The 17,527-nt window shown below is 36.6% G+C and overlaps 1 protein-coding gene across 1 annotated transcript in view; it reads right to left on the bottom strand.

Moving 5' to 3' along the window:
• LOC131148569 (formin-like protein 14) overlaps window positions 1-16,588 on the bottom strand; it is a 41,752-nt gene extending 25,164 nt beyond the window's left edge. Inside the window, exons 1-2 of the mRNA XM_058098362.1 lie at window positions 15,156-16,588; window positions 2,292-2,345 (exon numbers count right to left, since the gene is read on the bottom strand). Coding sequence (XP_057954345.1) covers window positions 2,292-2,345; window positions 15,156-16,429 — 1,328 coding nt within the window. The 5' untranslated portion in view covers window positions 16,430-16,588. The remainder of the gene's footprint in view (window positions 1-2,291; window positions 2,346-15,155) is intronic.
• Window positions 16,589-17,527: the final 939 nt, after the last annotated feature.

Here is a 17,527-nt window from a genome sequence, read left to right as displayed (position 1 = left end):
TATGTAATTACTTAAAACTGACATATAAATATCTCGTAACTAATTCATAACTAATTCCTAACTACTTATATATCTTTTACTAATGTCTATTTTTTCTTAGCATCCTTGTACAAATAATTGTCAATAGTTGTTCCTATGCCTTAAACACATGAGGAGTCCATCTCTCACATTTTCACTCACTGCTCCTATGCTCAACCTAATTTACTTGACCTTTTAGTTTCATCAATTAACTATTTTTTGCAATTTTCCAATAAATCTTGTCTTATGTTTCAAAAATAATTCATAATAAACTCGAGAGAAATGTTAGACATGGAAATTAATTAAATTATAAAGCTTAAAAATAAAATCAATTCCTTCAAAAATTATATGATCTAGTTATATAAAAAGACATCTTCTTACTTTACAGTTCACTTTTATTTTCTAAAATTTGCTTTATTTTTTGAATAATAAGGCATATTAATATATTAAAAAAATACTTATAGAAAGCTTATAATTAGCTTTTAATTCATAATTAATAATTCTTTCCTTGATGTTCAACTTTTAACATCTTAAGATATCTTATAAAAGTTGTATAATTAAATTAACAAATTACTGTTACTTGATTATATATGTCCACAAAACTTTATTTGAATTATAAATGTAGGCAAAAATAAAAATTAAAGAATTAATTAGTTTTATGAAAGATAAAGATGTATTGCATATACATTGTCCATGTACAAAAAATAATATATTATACATATAAAAAAGAATTTTTTATTTTGGTCTCCACTATTTATTTTTTAAAAATTTTCCAATATAAAATTGTTTGAATAATAAAGCTCATGACAATAGAGAAAACTATTATATACACATCTCTCAAGTCCACAACTAATCCATAATTAAAACAAACACATGAATATAAAAATACGAAAAACTATTTCTATTGCATTCATCTTTAGCATTTTAAAATACTGCTATGAATATTTATTATATTAGTTAAGCATATTTTGCTCAACAACTTAGAATAAGTCATAACGGGTTAGATAGCAATTGCTCGATTTATAAAATTTTTTTAAGTAAGCATAAAAATAGTTTTAACATAAAACATAACTAATTATTTAACTTTATAAAAATTAAATAAAGATATATTATATACATACACATGTCTAAAGGCTAATATAGAGGGAAATGATATTCCCAAATTAGATATTATATATACAACAACAACAACAAAATCAAGTCTTAATTTCACTAAGTGGGATCGGTTATATAAATCTTTTTTCGCCAATTTATGTGATCATGAATCATTTTTTTAGATAAATTCAAGGATATTAAATCCTTACTCATTATCTCCTCCCAAGTTATTTTAGGTCTACCCCTAACCCTTCGACTACCCCCAATAGTAACTAAGTCACTCTTCCTCATAGGTGCATTATAAGGTCTACGTTGCAAGTGTCCATACCATCTGAGTCGAACTTCCCTTATCTTATCTTCTATAGGAGTCACACCTAACTTAACACGAATATGTTCATTCCTTAATTTATCTTTCAATATTATACCACTTATCCATCTAAGCATTCTCATCTCGGTAATTTTTACTTTTTGGATATTATGTTTCTTCGTCACCCAACATTTCGATCCTTATAGCATAACAGGTTTTATAACGGTTCTATAAAACTTCTCTTTCAATTTTAAGGGTATTCTACGATCACATAGTACACATGAAACATTTCTCCATTTTAACCAACCTGCTTTAACTCTATGTTAGCAGTAATATAGTATCATTTTTCTTTTGTGCAAAACCAAATATCTAAAAACATAGCACATAAATGTAAGTTTTTTTTTCACTACAACATTTTTTCCAACACTAACATGTTTTCCATTACATAATGCTATTAAATAATTTTAAAAAAGGTGAATATTACAAATAATGTTATCTAAATAAATTTTAAATTATATAAAAAAAAACATAAATAAACAACAAAATCTATATAAACATATAGTCATTATATATACTGCTACATGTAAGGGAAAGAATTAAAAATAATTAATAAAGATGAGAACTCGGTAAATATTGATTTAAAGGAATTAATAATTAGATGTTAGAAGAAGAAGAGCATGCTCCTTAATTAATCTCTTCCATACATATTATTTTCCTCCTCGGCCTGCCTCTACCTTCAACATCATCGCAAGCTTTATTTTGAAAAAGGTATTGAAAGAGAGAGGGGATTTTTTTTTTTTTTTTCCTATTGTTTGGGTTTAGAAGAGGGGAGCAGAGATTTGATTTACAAAAAAAAAAAATCAACTCTTACTTTAGGATCGATAACCATTCCCCATCCACTGCTTCAATTTCTCCAATGTCCATGCTGCACGAGAAAATGGTACAAATAAATAAATAAATGAGTAGATAAATAAATTAGCAACTTTAATTATACACTTATAGTACAATATTTTGCTGCTAATTAATAAATATCATTATTAATGTTGAGAACTAGATAAATCAAAGAAAAAAAAATTGTGTTTGGGAGTATGGATTTTAAGACTTGAATCTAAACTTGTGTGATTTTGAAGAAAATTCGATATATACCCGTTATATTTCATGCCAATCCACACAAATTAAAATTTGAAACTCGAAATTCTTGTTTTCAAATACAGGATAAGGACTTGCATAATAGTGAAATTATTTTTTATTTTTTTTAAATTACAAAATAACCACCTTATTTTATAGTTTTTAAATATTTATAAAAAAAAAAATTAACATTCCATCTTGTGTATCCCGCAACCTGTAACTAAACACTACCATTGATTTTAGACTAAAGTTTGAAAATTTTAAAACAAAATTTATCACCTCGAAAACATTTCAAATTTTTATACGAAGATATATTAAAAATTAAACTTGACTAAAGATGGTTGGCAGCCCTCCTCTGTTGAATTTTGGGCTAGAGTCAACAGCAACCTCACCAAAATCTTACCATCTTCAGCCACCATTGTTGATTATATTGTTCTACCCGTGCTATAAATAGATGTGTGTGTGTGTGTGTGTGCGTGTGTGTGTGTGTGCGTGTAATGTAACGTGTGGTGTAGAGAGGGACATTAACCAGTGAGAAGAGAGATTTGTATTTTGAATTCCTCTATATTTTGTTTCAAATTATTTATTGAAATCAATTGAGTGTATTTGTGTGCAATCCTCACTGAGCTTTAATCACAACCAGTGATTGAGTGAGTCAGTTCCACCCATCAATGGTATCAAAGCGCCCAGGTTCGCTGAAATTCGCCAAACAGAGGCGAACAGAGAGAAATTCAAAATTTCTCCCTGATTTGAAGTTACTCAAAATTTATTTTTGATTATACCATTGTGACTTTGCTTCGAGATGAATGCAAAGGTGAAAATCACGTCTCAAACAGAGTTCGAGCACTTCTACACGCGCTCCCACGCACCGCCAACAAATTCAGCATCAACGACATGCACCTCACGCACCGACGAGACTATTTACTGGTGACGTCACACGCCGCATGTGTCCTCACACGTCTTCTCCACCTGACTGACGTGATCCGACCCAAACACCCAATCTGCGACCTAGCCCAGCAACTCGAAACCGGCCCCACGAGCATGACTCGACCCGGCTAATTGACACGAGGCATGCACAAAATCCGCCACATGTCCTAACGGTAATATCTGACACTATTAAACTCCATTAAGTCAAACCATTTAAAAAAAATCGTCACAGAACTTCTTTTAGTCGATTCAGTAATTTTTAAACCGGTTCGCTGTAACCCAAAACTAGTTCTTAAGATTTTTCGACCTTCTAAAGACACTGGTGGTATCAGATTTGCCAAAATCGATCTCTATCACTCTGTTTTTTTATATATTAAACCTGATGGTGAACGGTACTGCACAAATAGTGATTCCAAAGTTGACAAAGGAGAACTATGATAACTGGTATATTCAAATGAGAGCCCTACTAGGTGCTTAGGATGTCATAGACATTATTGAAGATGGGTACAAAGAAGTCTCATCAAAAGAAGCCGAAGCATCTATGTTTGATGCTCAAAGAACGATCTTGCGAGCCGATCGAAAGAAGGATTGCAAGGCAAAATCTATAATCTACCAAGGCCTTAATGAGGCCACATTCGAAATCATCGCCTCCGTCAAGACATCCAAAGAAGTTTGAGACTCTCTCCATCAAACGCACAAAGGTGCAGACAAAGTAAAGAAGATTCGTCTTCAAGCATTGCGAGGTGATTTTGAATCTTTAAAAATAAAATCTACTAAATTTATTGCTGATTACTATACACAAGTTATAGTAATATCAAATCAATTGAGAAGAAATGGAGAGACTCTCAATGACGAGATTATTTGTGAGAAAATTTTGCGATCTTTGGATCCAAAATTTGATTATATAGTTGTGACCATGGAAGAAATAAAAGATCTATAAACCATGTCCGTAGAAGAACTTGTGGGCTCACTTCAAGCTTATGAGTAGAAAGCCAGCAGAAGGTGTGATGATAAAGTACTAGAGCAAGCCCTCCAAACGAAGTTGTCCCTCACTACAAATGGATATGTTAAAGGGGGGATGTCACAGTGAGGAAAAGGATAAGGTCGAGGATCTCATGAAAAAAATTCTGAAAATTTTGAATCCAGGGAAGGCAGTAGAGGCAAAAGAGGTCCCACTAACAAAAAACGCAATCAACAGAATTATGTCCCATGAGGTAGAGGATAAGGAAGAAGAGGGGGATATAATAACTGCCCGAACGTAGATAAGAGAAACGTTCAGTGCTATAACTGTCACAAGTATGGACACTAAAGTAATTAGTGCAAAGGTAATCTCCAAAATCACAAAGTAAATGAAAATGCTAACTTTGCTGAAAAGGAAAAAGTCGAAAGAGAATCATTCATCGTGATGGCACACAATTCAGCCCACTAGGACCAAAATGTTTGGTACCTTGACTTTGGAGCTAGCAATCACATGACTGGTAGAAAGAATCTATTTAATAAACTGAGATATCCTTTGGTGATCTCTCTAAAGTCCTAGTTCGAGGAAAAGGAAATGTCTTAATCAAGAGGAAGGATGGAGACCATGATTTTATCTCCAACTTGTACTATATGCCAGACATGAAGACTAACATCTTGAGTCTCAGACAACGTACTAGTGGAGAAAGACTATTGAATTAGCCTTAGAGATAAGCAAAGAATCGAATGTTTCTACTCACCATTCAACATGATAGGCCAAGGTGTTTAAGTGCTATCATCAAAGACTGGCTATGGCATCTGAAGTACGGACATTTGAACTTTGAAAGTTTGAAATAGTTGGGAAGCAAGAAGATGGTGAAAGGCTTACTCAACATCCACTACCCAAATGAGATATGTGAAAGTTGTTTTCTGAGCAAAAAAAATAGAAATAGCCTTCGAAAGTAATCTGACTGGAGATTTATCATGCCGCTCCAGTTAGTTCACACAGATGTGTGTGGTCCATTGAGGCCATTTTCAAATGGATAGAACAAATACTTCCTCACCTTCATTGATTATTACAATAGGAAGACTTGGGTCTACTTCCTGAAAAGGAAGTTAGAAGTGCTTAACAAGGTCAAAGAGTTCGAAGTTCTTGTGAAGAAATGGAGTGGCTATCGTATCAAGTCACCCTAATTAGACTAAGGAGGAGAGTACAAGGATGAAGCTTTTTTGAAATTATTTAGGCAACAAGGGATTCAAAAACAGTTCACATCGCCCTACACTCCCTAGCTAAATGGTGTAGCTGAGAGGAAGAACCGCACGATTCTTAACATGACCAGGAGCATGTTAAATTATAAGAATATGCCAAAAAGTTTTTGGGTTGAAGTAGTGTCATGTGCAGTCTATCTAATTAACAACTGTCCTACGAAGAATCTTGATACAAAGACACCACATGAAACTTGGAGTACTCACAAGACTTGTGTGAGTCATCTTAGAGTATTTGGTTCCATTGCCTACGCCAAGATCTCAGAGGCAAAAAGGACAAAGTTGAAAGATAAATGAGAGAAATATATCCTTGTTGGATACAATGATAGCACCATGGGATATCGACTCTACAATCCCATCAACAAAAAAGTCATTCACAGTTGGAATGTCATTTTTTAAGAAAATGAATCCTGGAAGTGGGACCAATCTGAATCTTCCAAAGATGCGGAATTGACACTTGAAGGAGAAGAACTCACACAGACAAGAGAAGTGGCTATCGAGTCACAAGTTCCCAAGCTGTAGACACCTTCACATGGTTCACCATAGAGGAATGAATCTTCATCACCAATTAAGTGTGAAATTTCATACATGAGGCCTAGAAGAGCTCGTAATCTAGCTGATCTGTATGAAACTATAGAACCAATAGAAGACTATATTGTCTATTGTTGATGAGCGATCTAATTAGCTTTAAGGAAGCTAACAAAGAAGACAAATAGAGAAAAACGATTGATGAGGAAATTCAATCCATCAAGAAGAACAATACTTGGGAGTTGACAAATCTCTTGAATGGCCACAAAACTATTGGTGCGAAATGAGTTTATAAGACCAAAAAGAATGCTCAAGGAGAAGTTCAGAGATAGAAAGTAAGACTTGTCGCCAAGGGCTACAAGTAGAAAGAAGAGACTGATTATGGAGAAATCTTTACCTCTATTGTCAAGCTTGAAACCATCAGATTACTAATTTCACTATCAGCATAAAATGGATGGAAGATTTACCAACTGGACGTGAAATCAACATTTCTAAACAGTTTTCTGGAAGAAGAGATCTATATTGATCAACCACCTAGATATGTGAAGAAGGAAAAAGAAAATAGAGTGTACAAACTGACCCCACGAGAATGGATTTTAGAAGTGTCCCTACGAGCATGCGCTATACATGAAAATGGAGACAAGAGGAAGCATACTAATAGTCTTCCTATATGTTGATGATCTAATTTTCACTAGTAACAATCTAGAGATGTTTGCTGCTTTCAAGAGGAGTATAGTCAAATAATTCGAAATGACGGATATTGGCTAGATGACTCATTTTCTTGACATAGAAGTCATGCAAAGTGAGAAGGGAATCTTCATCTTCTAGAACCACTATGCAAAAGAAGTACTGAAAAATTTTGGGATGGACAAATGCAATCCTGTGATAACTCCGATTGAAACGGGATTGGAGTTGAGAAAGAATGAGCAAGGAAATGTTGACCCCTCATATTTCAAGAGTTTGGTTGCAAGCTTGAGGTATTTTATGTGCACTAGACCATACATACTCTATGGAGTTGGACTTGTCAACAGGTACATGGAGACTCTTGACTAGTCCCACCTAAATGCAGTGAAAATGACACTCCTCTATGTCAGGGGTACCATTACTAATGGTTTGTTTTATTCATCAAAAGGTGATTGTAAACTTATCGTGTATTCAGATAGTAATTGGAGAAGAGATCTTGATGAAATAAAAAGCACCACTAAATTTACATTTTTCATGGGAGATATATCGTTTACATGGTCATCAAAGAAGCAACCCATCATAACGCTATCATCATGTGAAGCTGAGTATGCTGCTATCAACTCAACTATTTGTCATGGTATATGGATCAGGAATGTACTGAAGTATCTAAGATTTCATCAAAATAACCCCAAAGAAGTCTACATCGACAATCGATCAATGATTGCACTTGTAAAGAATCCAATTTACCATGAATGAAGCAAACATATTGATACTCGGTATCATTTTATCATGGAGCATGTCAAGAAGAAAGAAGTAGAACTGATATCTAAAAAAAACGTATGATCAGATTGATGACATTTTCACAAAGCCACTTAAGCATGATATTTTTTGTAAGACTGAAGACAATGTTTGAAATGACAAAACTAGGAGATTCAATTTTAAGGGGGGATGTTGAAAATTAAACTTGACTAGAGATGGCCAATAGCCCACCTCTGTTGAATTTGGGCTGGAGTCGGCAACAACCTCACCAAAACCTCATCAACTTCAGCCACCATTGTTGATTATATTGTTCTAGGCTTGCTATAAATAGATGTGTGTGTGTGTGTGTGTGTGTGTGCATGTAATGTAACGTTTGGTGTAGAAAGGGACATTAACCAGTGAGAAGAGAGATTTGTATTTTGAATTTCTCTATATTTTGTTTCAAATTATTTATTGAAATCAATTGAGTGTATTTTTATGCAATTCTCACTGAGTCTCAATCACAACTAGTGATTGAGTGAGTCACCTCCACCCATCAAGATCTTTGTTTTGAATCTTAAGAAAGATAAGAAGAGTATTAAATGGGAGTCTATTATCTTCCGACTCTCTAAAAATAAAAATAAAAAAGGGTAGGAACAAAATTTGAATGGGCCAGGCATCAACAAACTAACTACTCCCTAGGTAGGGCATATATAATTGAGAGGGTCTAACCCATATCGATGAAAGTTCGAACCCATTTGCTTAACCAGCAAAAATAAGCACACACCCAATTTTTTGTGTGATGACTAACAAGGGCAAAAAAAGCCTCATCTCATCAATTCATCAATTGTGCCTAATGGTTTGAAATATATTTTAATTTTTATTAGAAAAAAAATGTGTAATAACAAATGTGGGCTTTTTTTTTTATTATTAAAAAATTTATAGAAGATGGTTGAAAGTTTTTCAATAAGCACAATTAATCAAATAAATCCAATATATTAATCACAAATACATTAAATATGTGATAGTTTTATTTTTACAAAGTTTTAAGATTTCATTAATATATGTACACATTAATTTGTGGACTAATACACATAAAAAGTGTCTTTGTTTTTTTTTTTTTTTCATTTTTTTGTATTGATGTTTGGATTTCAATCTATAATGTTTGTGCTGGAGTGTCAAGCTTCACTGAAGGAAATCCAAGCCGTCCATTTATTGAGAGATCCAATGGTTGATGTTATTTCGTTTACTATGAGGGGCAGTGATGTAATTTACATGAAATGAATTGTAAATAGATAAGGAAAACACAGCAGGGGGCGGGGGATATTTTTTCACTTTATGTTTTATAGCTTTGGCAGTGCAGGGGGGTCTTCTCCTTTTTCCAGCCACGAGTCTTCAACAGAGGGCTTTTGGCGGCCGCGAGAAAGAGAGCGTCTATAGCGAGTTCCTTCAGCCGCGTGTGAGAGTGAGGTCACATGAGAGAAGGAGACGGCAGCGGAGGTTCGACATTGGGGGGATCTCCAACCTCCAGCAGAGGCTCGCGCAAGGGTAAGGCAAGGTAAGCTCAGATTTGGTTTCTTAAGGAGGGTTTCTTTTTGGGAAATCAGGGAGAGCGATAGGAAGAAGTCTAGGGTTCTTCGCAGGTGCGAAGAGGGGGTTTCTTGGGTCATTCTTGGGCTGATTTCCAAAGGAGACCGATAAGACAAGAAAGGGTAAATCGGTGTGTACTTGTATTTATTTCCACCGATTTAATATAGTGTCTCTAGAGGTGAGTTTCTACCGTGCATATAGGCCAATTTTTGGGTCGAACCACGTAAATGTGTTCTTGTGGATTGTGATTATGGCATGTTTATGTTTTGCTGAATATTATTTGGTGAACATATATTTTTCTTAATCAGACTTAGCACACACACACGCGTCAAAATAAACAGATTTAAGTTTAGGTGTGATTGTGGTCAATGCTTGGATAAAATCATATTGTTATTGTGGTTTGTTTGAAATTAATTAAAATCTGAAAATAGAATTAGCAATCAACTGAATTACACACAACAAGTGGTATCAGAGCCTGGCTATGTGATGGGGACCGCTAGGTTTGAAATAGAAAAATTCACCAGAAAAAATGACTTTGGTTTGTGGAGGATTAAGATGTGTGCCATCTTGGTACAACAGGGGCTTGAGGAGGCTCTTCTTGGAGAAAGGAAGGGAGCCTCCACTTCACAAGAGGGGAAACTACGTTTACCCTCCGCCGACAAAGTGAAGCCCGAAATTCTCCGAAAGGCACATAGTGTCATTATCTTGTCCTTAGGAGACAAAGTGCTTAGGGAAGTTGCCAATGAGGATACGGAAGCTGGAGTGTGGTCAAAACTAGAAAGTTTGTACATGACAAAATCCCTAGCAAATAGACTCCATAAGAAGACTAGACTCTACACCTTTAGAATGACCCCTGAAACATCGATTGATGAACATTTAGATGAATTTAATAAAATTCTTTTGGATCTTACTAATATTGATATTAGAATAGATGAAGAAGATTAGGCAATTCTTTTATTGAGTTCTCTCGACTCCACATATGAAAATATTAAAGAAACTATGATGTATGGGAGAGAGAGGCTGACTTTAGAAGATGTACAAGCTGTTTTGCACTCTAGGGAATTGCACACTAAGTTTGAGTCTAAATCAGGGTTAGGGGAAGGGTTAAATGTGAGAGGTAGGTTTGAAAAAAGGAACAAGAAAGAAAAAGACAAAAGATCTAGATCAAAGTCTAAGAGCAAGGCACTAAAGTGTTTTGCATGTCACAAGGAATGACATTTTAAGAGGGACTGCCCTGAGAGAAAAAATGGTGCAAATGCCACCACCTCTAAATCAAAGGGTAAGGCAACTGTAGTTTTAGATGGGTATGATAGTGCGGAAGTGTTGAATGTATCTGATAGAGATTCGGGAAAAGAATGGATATTAGATTCAGGATGTTCCTTTCACATGTGTCCATTGAAAAACTGGTTTGAGTCCTTTACATGCTTAGAAGGATGTCATGTTATCCTAGGAAACAATAAGTCATTGAAAATACAGGGTATTGGGACTGTGAGACTTCTAATGCATGATGGGATGGAAAGAGTGCTAAGAGATGTGAGGTACATACCTGAGCTGAAGAGAAACTTGATTTTTCTTGGTAGCTTAGACAAGACAGGGTACACGTTTAAGTCTGAAGGAGGTAATCTAAGAGTATGTAGAGGTTCACTGGTAGTGATGAAAGAGGTGCTAAAGAATGGGTTGTACACCTTAATTAGTAGGAAATACAGTGATTGGTGAGGCTTCACCTATCATTCACAGGGTAGAAAATCAGGTTTCCCTGTGGCAAAGGAAGCTAGGACATGTTAGCTAACATGGCCTAAAGGAGCTGGAGAAACAGGAGCTCCTTGGAGATAAAAAACTTAAGGAATTGTCATTCTGTGAGGAGTGTATCTTGGGTAAGTCTACTAGGGTTAGTTTTAAGAAGTCCACTCACATCAAAAAACAGACTCTTGATTACGTACATTCAGACTTGTGGGGGCCTGCTACGGTTAGTTCTCATGGTGGTTCTAGGTATTTTTCTGTTAATTATAGATGACTTTTCTAGGAAAGTATGAGTTTATATTCTAAAACATAAAAGTGATACTTTTAAAAATTTTAAAGAATGGAAAACCTTAGTTGAAAATCAAGTTGGCAGAAAAGTTAAAACACTGAGAATAGACAATGGATTAGAATACTTGTCAAATAAATTTTCTGAATTTTGTAAAGTTAAGGGCATATCTAGACATATGACTATTAGGGATACTCCCCAACAAAATGGATTAGCTGAAAGGATGAATAGGACTATTTTGGAAAGGGTAAGAAAACCTTAGTTGAAAATCAAGTTGGCAAAAAAGTTAAAACACTGAGAACAGATAATGGATTAGAATACTTGTCAAATGAATTTTCTGAATTTTGTAAAGCTGAGGGCATAGCTAGACATAGGACTGCTAGGGATACTCCCCAACAGAATGGATTAACTGAAAGGATGAATAGGACTATTTTGGAAAGGGTAAGATGCATGCTAGCCACTTCAGGTCTGCCCAAGACCTTTTGGGTAGAGGCAGTGACCACTGCTGTATACCTTATTAATAGGTGTCCTTCCACAGCTTTAAATCTTAAAACCCCTCAAGAAATTTGGTCGGGTAAGCCTACTGATTATTAGGGTTTAAAATTTTTTGGGTGCGTAACCTATGCCCACATTAGAACTGATAAATTAGAGCCTAGGGCTATTAAATGCATTTTTGTGGGATAACCAGAAGGGGTTAAAGGCTATAAGCTCTGGGTTATGGAACCTGAAAAACAAAAATGTATTATTAGTAGTGATGTAGTTTTTAATGAAACTAAAATGGGGGGAAAACTAGAAAATTCATATGAAAGTGTTTGGCACTTTGATACTAGTAACCCGCAGCTTGAGGTGGAGCAACCCTCCACTTCTCATAGCTATTTAGAAACAAATGCTGCAAATTTTGAGGAGCAAAACTCAGAAACGGAAACCTCTGAATTAAGTAAAACGTACCTTCTAGCACGGGATAGGGAGAGGAAGGTCATAAGACCTCCTCAAAGGTATGGGGAAGCTAATACGACAGCTTTTACTCTTTCTGTTGCTGAAACAGAAATTGAGGTGGAACCTAGGACTTTTAGATAGGTCATGGATAGTAAAGAGGCTGAAAATTGGATTCTTGCAATGTAAGAAGAAATGGAGTCTCTAAACAAGTATAAAACATGGGTTACGGTACCTAGACTGGAAAAACAAAAACTCATAGGATCCAAGTGGATCTTTAAGAGGAAAGAGGGAATCCCTAGAGTTGAATCACCTAGGTTAGTAGCTAAAGGATTTACGCAAAGGGAAGGGGTAGACTATAATGAAATATTTTCCCCTGTTGTGAGGCATAGTTCAATTATAATTCTATTATCTTTTGTTGCTGTACATGACTTGCATTTGGAACAACTTGATGTTAAAACTACTTTCTTGCATGGTACTTTAGAAAAAACAATTTATATGCAACCTCCCGAGGGCTTTGATACGAAAATGAATAAAAATAATGTATGTTTATTAAAGAAGTCTTTATATGGGTTGAAACAATCACCTAGACAATGGTATAAACGATTTGATTCTTACATGATTCAAAATGATTTCTGTAGAAGCAATTATGATGGTTGTGTTTATTTTAAATCATTTGATAAATGTCATATATATTTGCTATTATATGTTGATGACATGTTGGTTGCTTGTAGAAACATGAGTATGTTACATCAAGTTAAGTGCATGCTTAAATTTGAATTTGAAATGAAAGACTTAGGACCTATTAAAAGAATACTTGGTATGAAAATAACTAGAGAAATGTATAAAAAACTTCTCTACTTGTCTCAAAAGTCTTATATTTCAGAGGTATTAAAAAGATTTGGAATGAATCATGTTAAATCTACTTCTATTCCTGTTGCACAGCGTGTTAAATTGTCTAGAAAATAGTGTTCTAAAACTAGAAATGAGTCACTGTTTATGAATAGAATACCTTATGCTAGTATGGTTGGTAGTGTAATGTATGCTATGGTATGTTTAAGACCCTATCTTATGCTGTAAGTCAAGTGAGTAGATTTATGAGCAAACCTGGAAAATCACATTTGGCATGCTTTGAAGCAAATTTTTCAATACTTGTTTGGAACTAAACACCAAAAGGATATGTAGATTCTGACTATGTTGGAAATTTAAATACCAAGAAGTCTTTGTCTGGTATGGTCTTTTCTTTTTTAGGTAGTGCTATTAGTTGGACTTCTGATATGATGACTAAAGCAGTACCTAAATCCAAGTTTGAACATTGTTCGAACTTGGTTAACCTTGGAAGTTTCTAGTGTCAGTTTTGCAGGAACCGCCATAGGAGATGCTAAGGAGGTGCAAGGGTCACAAGCTTGCTAAGGTGAAGAATTGTTAGAGTGTCAAGCTTCATTGAAGGAAATCCACGTCGTCCATTTATTGAGAGATCCAATGACTGATGTTATTTCTTTTACTATAAGGGGCAGTGATGTAATTTACATGAAATGAATTGTAAATAGACAAGGAAAACAGAGCAGGGGGCGGGGGAAATTTTTTCACTTTCTGTTTTGCAACTTCAGCAGCGCAGGGGGGTCTTCTCCTTTTTCCAGCCACGAGTCTTCAGTAAAGGGCTTTCGGAGGCCGCGAGAGAGAGAGCATCTGCAGCGAGTTCCTTCAGCCGCGCGGGAGAGTGAAGCCGCACGAGAGAAGGAGACGGCAGCGGAGGTTCGGCATTGGGGGGATCTCCAACCTCCAGTGGAGGTTCGCGCAAGGGTAAGGCAAGGTAAGCTCAGATTTGGTTTCTTGGGGAGGGTTTCTTTTTGGGAAATTAGGGAGAATGATAGGAAGAAGTCTAGGGTTCTTCACAGGTGCGAAGAGGGGATTTCTTGAGTCATTCTTGGGCTGATTTCCAGAGGAGACTAGTAAGACAAGAAATGGTAAATTTGTGTGTACTTGTATTTATTTCCACTGATTTAATATAGTGTCTCTGGAGGTGAATTTCCTCCGTGGATATAGGCTAATTTTTGGGCCGAACCACGTAAATGTGTTCTTGTGAATTATGATTGTGGCATGTTTATGTTTTACTGAATATTATTTGGTAAACATATATTTTTATTGATCAGGCTTAGCACACACATACGCGTCAAAATAAACAGGTTTAAGTTTAGGTATGATTGTGATTGATGCTTGGACAAAATCAGATTATTATTGTGGTTTATTTGGAATTAATTAAAATCTGAAAATAAAATTAGCAATTAGCTAAATTACACACAACAGTTTGTATATTTGAATTAATATATCATAGACTACAATGAAAAAACAAAAATAGTTTTGTAGATAGCTTTGAAACTTCATATTAGAGCCACAAGCTAGAAAGAAGATCAGTTTTTTCCCTTTCTAGCATTATGTATATATATATATATATATCATCAAAAATGATTTTAACTAATTGATAAATAAGAATTTAATTTAAGTATTGTTTGGCAAACTTCATTTAACCAATTAAAATGGTTCGATTCTTGAGAAAAATAATGATGTCAAATCACATGACCTCAACCTAGTGAGTGTGAACTTATTGTGCGTGGAAGAATTTTATTTGTTTTCTGCTTTTTTAAGTTGCACTTACGCCTAATTACTCAATCCCAAAATTTGAAACAGGAAGGGCTCATATATAGCCAAACAGGTGGGTACCCAAAAGAGACGAGGAGGCAGTGGCCAATTTTCTCTATTTATTTTCTAGGACTTCTTATCACTCTACACAACACAACCCATATATATAAATGTATATAAACTTCTAGTTGTTTTAAAAAGTCAGTTTAAGCACGCAAACAAATAAACACTTCAAAATACTCGAGCAGACACGGAAAGATAAAACATTTCCTTCATTGTTTTCTGCTAAATTATTTAAACTATAGATATAACTAAACTTACCATGGCAAGGCAGATTCATGCAAATCATACTCCAAATGTTGTTGTTGCAAGCTGTACCTTTCGTTGGCACTCAACCAATTTGGAAATTCAAATTCCACCAACTCTTCAAATGGGTATGGATAATTATTATCATCTTCAACCGTCGCCTCCGTCCCAAACTCCATACTCTTCAAGAACTTAAACCACCATGCCGACGTGACCAAGTTCACCGTGTCATTCCACTCCATCTCGTGCTGCTCTCCTATAGATCTTATCTCCGCCATCTCCTCCTCGTCCATCGCCTGATGCAATCCCCCTCCTCCGCCCATCGCGCCGGACTCACCACCGCCCGCCGCTGCCGTCGGAAAGGGGGAAGAAGAAGAAGGTGTCGATGGAGATGGTGAAGGGGACGGCGAGAAAATCGAGGGGTGGGACAGACTGGTGCTTAAATTGCTGAAATCGTGAAAATTTAGATTCAGGCCTAGCGTTTGGTTAGGGAGGGCGAGGTTGAGATTTTCGGCGAGCGGCAGTGGAGCAAGAAGGGTCGCCGGAGGAGGAGGAGGAGGAGGAGAAGGGTAAAAGCAAGATGATGGGTAGGAGAATTCGAAGTTGTATATGTCGGTAGGAATATTGGGGTCGCGGCCGACAGCACTGCTGACGCTCGACGGATAAATTCTTGTGTTTCTATGAGACCTAATTTTGGATTCTGCTTGTTCGAGAGATGGAAAGGGGGATAGTGGTCGGAGTGGTGGCTCTGTTTGTTGGTGGTGGTGGTGGTGGTTTTGATGATTGGCTTCTTGTTGTTTCATGGTAGCTCGATGGTATTTGAGGGCGGTGACGATTTCCCTTCTAGCCTCGGCCATGTTTAGGAGCCTTTCTTGGTAAGGTCTGGTGGAGTGAAGTCTCCTCCTGACTTGTTTCTTGTGAGTGGGTTGTGGGGCGGTGGACTCGCCGGACCCTTCTTCTCCAGCTTTGGGGGTAAGGGAAGAAGGAGGTCGTGAGTGGTTCTGCAGGGTGGGGTTATTGTTGATGGGCGGCGGCGGTGGCGGTGGCGGTGGAGATGGGTCTTTGGAGGTTGTTTTGGAGGAGGTTAACTGTTTAACGAGGCTGCGGATATAAGCGCCGGAGAGATGGGGTTGTTGGTCTTGATGGTGAAGATGATCTGCCTGCTGCTGCTTTAGCTTATGATGATGATGATTATGATGGCGATGATGAGGTTCTTCTTCTGTTGTTTCCATTATTCCTGAGTTCTGCTCGTTAATTATTCCTTGCTTTGAGGACGGATCCTGTCTCATCTCTCTATCTGTTGAACTGATCAGAAAAGTGAGAGATATATATACGGAAATGGGAGGGAGGATGGTGGTACTGAAAGGACAGAATGAAGGGGATGAAGATAGAAGTACAAATGAAAAGGCAGAGGAGGCAGAAGGCAGCACAGGCAGGGTTGGTGGTGGGGAGGCTCATGTGATGATGGGGGGGAATGGGTTATAAATAGTGGGAGGACAGTTACATGGTTTTGGAGTTTTCCCTGTTTAGGAAAACAATCCCTAAAACCCACTTGCACTTGCAGTGTGTGTGGTGGGTTAATATATACATATGGCTGCATGCTCTGTTTTAATTTATTTACCACCTTTAATGCATATAACAGAAACTATAATTCAGCTGGGAGAGAGAGAGAGAGGAAATTTACAGTGGGCAGAGAGAAAGATAGGCACTGCATATGGTTGCAGGTTTTATTGCTAGGGGCAGGGGGCTTGGCAGAAGGCCTTTTAACTTCATCCCGTAAATAATTCTTCTCTCTCTCTCTCTCACACACACACACACACACACAACAGTAAATCAGTAGTACCGTTTTACTTTACTTCTAGCGCACCCCCCCCCCCTCTCCCCCCCTCTCTCCTTTTAATCTCTCTCTGTGTGTCTTCCCGTGAGGTGAGCGGGACTGGGCACGGATACTGAATGCTGCCATATGAAGCCTGAAGCTAGGGAAGAAGAGAGGATGGGAGGGGGATGCCAATTGCCCCATATGTATATACCGATGTGACAGAACAAACAAGCCCACAGTGATGCCATCGCTCTCCTCATAATTATTTATATATATATATATATATATAAACAATTAACCACAATCTACCATGCATCCCACCCACCGTTTGCTTTACTGAAATCAAATTAAGGCTCTTTAATTGCGTGGCCCTGTACCAGGTATAATATATGCATGGGTTATTTTCTGTTTCTCTATGTTAAAAATAAATAAATAAAATTGGCATTCATACCTATCCAGTTCCTCGATCATCGTCCAGCTGATATATATATATATTGTTATTATTCATCGTCTATGTAGACAAAGCACTGGCTGCCTTCCTACAAGACCATGGTCATCTTCATTTGGG

The sequence above is a fragment of the Malania oleifera genome, chromosome 1 (genome assembly GCF_029873635.1).
Source record: "Malania oleifera isolate guangnan ecotype guangnan chromosome 1, ASM2987363v1, whole genome shotgun sequence".
In the NCBI taxonomy this organism is placed as follows: domain Eukaryota; kingdom Viridiplantae; phylum Streptophyta; class Magnoliopsida; order Santalales; family Ximeniaceae; genus Malania; species Malania oleifera.
The sequence above is the reverse complement of the archived record's forward strand: the minus strand, read 5'-3'. Positions and strand labels throughout refer to the sequence as shown.